Genomic DNA, 7,779 nt, shown 5'->3' with positions numbered 1-7,779 from the left:
GAGAGAGAGAGAGAGAGAGAGAGTCTGTGGATCTCGTACTACTATCTCTTACCATCTTTGTCTGCTCGCTACTGCTTCCTGTTTGAACATCCCACTGCACTGCATGTGTCAGCGACTCTGGCCTGCGTGGCCCACGCTGGACTGTCAGACGCTGGGAGAGCCTTATGTAGCTATTCTACTGTACTGCAGTCTCTCTGCTTTTACGTTCCCTCTGCGCTTCCCGGGGAACGTTAGGAATCATGTGGATGCCGGGGTCTATAGAATAGCATGGAAAAAAAACCAGCAGCCCGCCCCCGCGGACTTTTAAAAGAAAGCAATTAGCTCCCTGTCCGCTGGGTTCGAGGTGGAGATGATACTGGACGGTGAGACACAAATGAAAACAAGGAAAATGTGTTTTGTTTATGTTGTAACGATGCCTCTGCGCAGCTCATCCCCTCGTCAGCGGCATTGTGGAAATAACCTTTTGGCGCCAGGCCGGCCATTATTATTTAAATAAATTGCCCACATGAAGAGAGCAGTGGTGCGCGTCTGATACATGTCCCTTCTGCCCTCCCCATCCCTGCTTCTCACGCTCTCCCTCTAGTTCCATCTCTCTATCTCTCTCCCTCTCTACCTCCCTCCCTCCCTCCCTCCCTCCTTCCCTGACTCCCTTCCTCTCTATTTTACCTAGTTCCAGAAATTAAGCATCCTCTGTAGACTACAGATGAATTGGCATCTGCAGCTTCCATCATAAACGGTGGGCTGGCCAGGGACTTGAGAAGGAGTGATTGTGTGTGTGTGTGTGTGTGTGTGTGTGTGTGGGGTGGGGGGGGGGGGAGTGATGCAGAGTGAGAGAGGGGGATGTAGAGGGAGAAGAGAGAGGGATGCAGAGAGAGAGGGGGAGAGATGGATGTGTTCACTCTGTTATGCCACTGGTCATCAGTCCTAGGGACCACCCCGGGCCAGAGGAACCCCTAGAGGATGGATGGCCATGAGCAGGGCCGGCTGACGAGGCCTTGAGAGATAGCCTGCTGCCCTGACCGGACCTGACCAGTACTGCTCCTCCATCACGTGTAGCTCCCTGGGTATTAACAGGGCGCCAAGAAAAACAACAACAAACAACAGACATCCACTCAAGCTCTAGATTTAGAATGAAATGTTAGCGGTTTCCTGTGAACCATGTCTTACTCGCTTGTAAACTTTCTAAAGTTGTAAAAATATTGTACAGCTTGTTAGCATTCTAGAGCCTCAAACCTATTGTACCGGCATGTTGGAAGCATTTCTGGACTCCGATAATAAGTAGTTATAATTTGCGTCTTTTCAAATTATGTATATTTTCCACCGGACTCCTTTTGTCCTCAGTAAACGTTTCCTATAAACAATATGTGGAATGACATTAATTATAATAATTCAAAGGGTTTTTATAAACCATGTATTTTTCCTATTCCATGATATAGCTTCTGTGGTGAGCTAGGCTGTCGCTCCCGGAGCAAAGCCCTTTGGCCACGCTTTCACCAATTAGGGCAGAGTTAGTCTGGGAAAACACTGATGCATGAAAGAATACAATTGATTGTGACAAGCGGCTTTTTCGTAAAAATAAAGAAATGAAGTAGAGCAGTGACTTTTATCTGATTATAGTTTTCTGTTTACGGGGGTTGCCTATTTTTAGCCCGTCTCTTACTTCGGGGAATGTCGTGGTGGATCGGGTAGCAGTGCAGAGCCCCGAGCACACTGGAGAGGGAATATCTGTCTTGAACGAGTGGAGTATGCACACTATATTGCTCTCAAGGTATCTCCTCTCCCCAATAAAAACAATGTTAACGATGCAATCACATTGCCAGACAAGTCGGGATCATATTCCGCATCATTTGCAAAAACATTGCATGTTCATGTAAATCTCCCTCTAGAGCTTTGTCTTCCCGTTCAAGTTGGCGCTGTCTTTTCCTTAGTCATCGCGGCTTGTTCTTTTAGTCAAGGTGGAGGGATTGGTTGCATTGGCTGACCTATACCAGCTGTCCTGGTGCTTTGTTGCTCCATTATGTGCCATGTTTCAGTGTAAAGGTGAGCTCATTGGCAGAGACCAGTAGCCAGTAAGGCATGCACTTAATATGCCTCTGCAGCAGCCCCTTGCAGATTAGTTCTCACGCGGTTCCAAAGTGACAAAGTCAAAAGGAAAAAAAAATCAATTTGCACTTTCCATGAGGTGGGCCTTTGGGAACCAAAGGCAGGGGTGAGAGGCATCATAACATGATTCATGCGGAATACGTCTAGTATGTACTTTAATATGGTTGTTAAAGGACAATTCACAGTGCTGATGCTTAAACCCTTATAAATCGGAGGAATCGTTTAATGATTACCACTTTTCCTCTTGTACAATGATGTGTGGAAAAGGGTATTATTTTGTAATAGTCAAACTCTTGAGTCCAGTTCTCCCATCAAAAGGCAAATGTATTTCAATAATAGGTCTTGATGTGGCAAATAGTTGCAATATTTATTCTTGTAACTATTTAACTATGTATAATGGGGATAAATACTCTTTTCAATGTTGCACTGTTGAAGTAATGACATCTACGGCCTGATTTGTGATTGGGTGTGTATTATGTTTTACCAGGATTGGCTTTCATTGCCAATGAATTGTATCATGGGACATTTATCGTATTTCTAAAAATGTGTGTGGAACTGACACACAGTTGGCAGCGCAGGAGGCAGCTACCCCTTCTCACTGTAAAGGACTGTATTACAGATATGGTATAATATAACTGATAACGAATGTTGAAGCCAGGAAACACGATTATGATCTTTTCGGTTGAATCAACCAGTCCGGTATTGGTATTGTCCTTTTAAAGAAAAGTTGAGTCATTTAAAGAAAGCAGATGCGCCGCAATTCATAAACCTTTCATTTTTTTTTGTTGCCAGTGTGAGAGAAAGTGTTGAAATGTCCCAATTCCTCCAGAGGATCTGGTCGCTCCGCCTGGTGTTGTCAACCCTCTGTCTGCCCCCTTCTCACCATCCAAATCATCTCCCCATCTCATGAACACTTAAAGGGAAAAACACGTTCATCTGTTCTCGTGTTGACAGCACCAAGGACACCGAGCCCCCAATCAGGAGGAGACGGAGGGTGTTATAGCGACAGTCCTTTTTAACACCTGTGATTGCAGCCATTGTCTGGCCGCCGCAGCCAGACCATGAGACGTTCAGGACACTTAAGAAATGTAGGACTCTGAAACATGTTGCAGTGTATCTGATTAGAGGTGAATTCTACGTGTTCCTGTAAGCATGCAAGGTAGCGTGATAACCGTCTCAACACACCCCAAGCCAAGAACATATCTGCACATACCCTGGGGACCCTGCGTGTTTAGCACATGCTGAAATGCATGTTTTCTTTCTTCCCAGCAGGTGCATTTGTGCCACATGAGTTAATTGCACATGCAGTGTGTGTGTGTGTGTGTGTGTGTGCATGTTCACACGTGTGTACGCGTGGCTGTGTATTTGTATCTGTTCGCCGTGTTCAAGTGTGTGTGTGTTTATGTGCGTGTGTTTGTGTGTGTGTGTGTGTGGGCTCACCCTTGTGTATGTGATCCCGTGTCTGTGTTCACACTGCAGCGTGGAAGCCTTTGCAGAAATCACCTTCTTGAATATTTTGCCTACTGTCTCTGACAGCGGCGCTCCGTGGCTCCCTCAGACTGCTGTTCAGTGTCTTCCTAATGAAAGCCTGCTTCCTGTCGTCGGGAAGAGGTTCGGTCCTTACAACCGCTGAGATCAACAATCTGTTCCCACACCTTGACAACATCTCACACACACAAGCAGCGCTTAGGGGCTGTGTGTGGCAGCCGGATCTCACACAAAGCACTTATTCTGCGGTTGTTTGTCGTATGAATTGGATTTTGTATAGGTTATTTTTTTAACGTGCCGCAATCTATTCGATGAGGTGATGCCAATAGCAATCTCTCAAAGGAACAGTCTTTGAGAAAGCACTGTGTAAAACACGTGTCAACACAGGTAGCAACGCATTGAAGTATTTTACCATAGACATAGTTAAATCCTGCTCCGAGTCCATCCATCTCAGGAGTTGTATAATAGCAGTCATAGGATTCACAAATATCCACCATTGTAATAGCAAAAGCGATTACGTTTTATATGAACCGCTAATATAATATGGGTAATCCATTAAAATATATTAGCCAGCAAGTAAAACAAGGAATGAAATGCTCTTGCTGATGAATGCCTTTGTAATCAAACGAGCGCAGAGGAAAATCTTCTTTTCAAACCACCAGCATCTTGAATCACATCTTAATTAGCAGAGGCCTCAAGAGGACCCGGCCAGGAGCACATCCCTCACCATCACTCCATTATGGATTCTACTGTTGCATCACCTTCCGTAGAAAAGTATCTTCCTATCTCACCTTATTATGTCTTAACCAAGGAAACGGCGAGGAGAACGCCAACGCGACCCTCTCTTGAGGTTGTCACGGCTGATTTCATAGCCGCTCCGGGCGGCTGTAGCGCAGCAACAAAATATATCACGGATGGCCCAACAGGACCCTGGAGAGTCTGCCATAGGCTGGTCTGACACGGCTCTAAACATATAGTCATGGCGGGGGCATATCCCGTTCTGAAATCGGTCTGAGAATTCGCGTCGCTGGCCTGTTTATGTACTGTGGATTTATGGTGAAGGAGTCCTGATTCTGAAGGCACCATGAAAGGGAAGGTTTAGGAAGGGTTCTGTTGCACTCTTTCGTCTACACGCCTGGCTGAATCGAATAGTCAAGGTGTACAACAGTTATCGTTCTTGTTGGTACGAGGGATTTGGATATGTTATCTTTGACATTGTCCTGATTGCTTGCTGTAGCCACCTTCTCTGTGGTTGTTTACCAACAATAACTAGTTATATTTAAAACCAACAGATGGAGCACATTTGGTGTTGGGAGAACTCAGAGGAAGTACTCGAAACAACACTAATATAATTAAATGTAGGGTCTAATTTATTTTTGAAAGGCAGAAATATTGTATATTGTTCTACTTATTGGTTGATCTTATTTTTTCATGCATTTCTTAACTTACACGGAAACACAGAAAGACAAACGCAGGCACAGCTTGGTGCTGAAGTCCACGTTACTACTGCTTTGCGTCAAAACACGATTCAATGTGTACAACATGAATTCCTAATGTTTTATCTTGACCTGTGCCTAAATTAATAGAACATTCCAGTGTTTCCACTTCCCTGTGTGCAGTATGTTCTGTTTAAGTGGTTTTTGACGGTTTCCTATTCAGCCATTACATATTATATTGCTTAATAATAGCCCCTCCACCCTCAGACTCCTAATATTTCCTCTTATATTGGACCAGCCAGAGCGGCGCGTGACACTCCTATTCATTACAATATTATTATTCTAGATGTAAGATGGCTGTTATTATCTTGGGTGCCATAAACACCTGCATTTGATGGCTATTCAATATCCTTGCAACAACTGAAAATGGGTTGGTTTCCTTTCCTTATTTTGCCATGAAGCGTCGTTCTCTCTCTCTCTCTCTCTCTCTCTCTCTCTCTCTCTCTCTCTCTTTCTATCTCTCTCTCTACCTCTCTCGCTCTCTCTGGGCTCTCTGTCTTTATTAAAATTCCTGATCAACAACGAACTTTAATCTATGTTACTCTGAAATATATGTACATATATTGGTTTAATAGCAGATAAATATTATGCCGCCACTGATGTGATTCGTGCTGTGAGTAAGGTAGTAATTGTTCTATTTCATAAAGCAACCACTAGGGGCAAAAAGTTGTGTTTTGGAATGGATAGTTCCTGTTTTGGAATGTGTTGGAGTTACAATTTATACGCTGCTGGGTTTACGCATGTTGCGGTGCATGGATGTGCTGTAAATGCTGTGCGTACAGTATATAGAAATACGTTGGCCTTAGGTTAGTTTAAGCTCAGGGGTAGAAGTATGAATTACATTATGTCGTTCGGTGGCAGAGCAGTAAGGTCCGCGATCACGCACAGAATCTGGACAGTGCCAGAAGGTGTCAAAGAAGGATCGACTAATGAACCATTAGCGTACAGCGACAGCTTCATCTGTAAAACAGGTAAGACGACCTCGAGTTCGAGACGATCCTTTTACTTTAACTTGTCTATACCTTTGGTGTCTAGTGGCAGTCGTTACTTTTTCCTGTAGTTTAGTGAGCAGAACAGATCTGACGATTAAGTTTCCGTTCTGCAACTTTAGAACCGAAAGTCACGTGTACTGCAAATGTGTGAGTACAATTTGTCACAGGCGTATGTAGAAACCAGGCATGGTATGCATGTCCGAATTCGTGTCTAACGCATTTGCTAAACATTCAGTGGCATGAATGTTGTTGTTCGCTAAGGGAAGAACATGTATGGTACCGTTATTCCGGTCTACCATACACAATATCCGGTCCCTTATGTCCTATGCGCTGTGTGCCCCAGTTTACAATTCCTGGAGCGAGAAGAATAGGAACATGACAGGTGTATAAACGACAAGGACAATACATATCTAGTCGAACAATTTGACAGCGCAATATCCGTAACGAATCCGTAACGAAAGCGGATATCACTTTATAAGAAGTCCCTACCTTGTCTCTCGCCTCTTAACCCATGTAACTGAAAGTCCCGCCCTCTCTCCTCCATAACGCTCATTTAGAAAAACCCGTTCCAACGACTGGGAACGAGGTGAGTGTTGTGGTGAAGGGCAGGGATAACCTTTAACATCAGCAAACAGATCATGTAAAAAACAGTGATTTCAAACATTAAATAAGCCTACTTGCAAATAAGGGATCATTATCTTTTTGTTTTATTTCCTTTGTACTTTTCTGTGGAATATCTCTCTGCTCAAAGTCTCATAGTGTCGTACAGGCATTTTGAAAAAATAAATAACCCACAGCTTTTGTTTTCCTTTTCCCCCCAACTACTTGCTTGTCTGTTGAACGGAAAAAAACAATGTTGCAATAGCAGCACATTTTTGGCCCTGCCCTGTTCATCTCTGTTAGGCTAAAGGCCTGTGTGTGTTTTTGAGGGCTCACAAAGCAAAGGCTGACTGAGAGAGTTCCGTGGCAGGCGGGTTAATAGTTGGATCTGATTAGGACAAAGATTAATAAGATGCAATGCTCTGTTTCCCTGGAAACACCATGGATGGCAGTCGGGTTCATTAGCACTCACAGTACTGCTCCCTCTCCCCTGCAACCACAGGGCGGGGGGGGGGGCTTGTGTAAATAGTTAGTCAACATTCACATCTTGAGCTCCAAAGGAAATTTTATGGAGGTCAGGAGGGAAGTGTGGGAAAAAAACATATGGGGAATGGGATTTTCCGGTCTATTTGGTCTCAGGGAGCTGGTGGTATGAGGGAGGCAGATGCAGGGAGAGATAATACAATATTAGGGAATCAATACAAATTCTAATCAAATCACCAAAAGTTGGTGGAAACTGGTAAAAGAGTACTTTATTTATGTACCCAGTCACTGTCATTTGACCCAGGCGACTCAACATCAGCACACAAGTAACAACATTAAAAGTAGGAATCTACATACTGGCAGGCCACATTGGCATGACAATGGCTGCCATTAACTATTGAAGTTAGTCTTTAGTGGCTTATAAATGTGCTTCTGAAATGATATAAAGAAATCTTGAATCGGTCCATCTGTCATTTACAAGATTTCTTAAAGGTAACTTGTTTCTTTGACTCCTTAGAATTGCTGACATTTCCTAATTACACTGGCTTTTTATCTACAAGCACTTACTGCTGCAATAGTATAAAGTGCATCAAAGCATAAACTAAACAGAGTATAAA

The 7,779-nt window shown here is 43.7% G+C and overlaps 1 protein-coding gene across 2 annotated transcripts in view; it reads left to right on the top strand.

Moving 5' to 3' along the window:
- Positions 1–5,769: 5,769 nt before the first annotated feature.
- Positions 5,770–7,779, top strand: part of oxr1a (oxidation resistance 1a) — a 50,581-nt gene continuing 48,571 nt past the window's right edge. For both annotated transcript variants that reach the window (XM_079748630.1, XM_079748629.1), the window contains exon 1: positions 5,770–6,058. In XM_079748630.1, coding sequence (XP_079604756.1) covers positions 5,920–6,058 — 139 coding nt within the window. In that variant the 5' untranslated portion in view covers positions 5,770–5,919. The remainder of the gene's footprint in view (positions 6,059–7,779) is intronic.

This window comes from Pollachius pollachius (genome assembly GCF_949987615.1).
Source record: "Pollachius pollachius genome assembly, chromosome: 1".
Classification (NCBI taxonomy): domain Eukaryota; kingdom Metazoa; phylum Chordata; class Actinopteri; order Gadiformes; family Gadidae; genus Pollachius; species Pollachius pollachius.
This window is presented reverse-complemented; position numbering and strand designations above follow the sequence as displayed.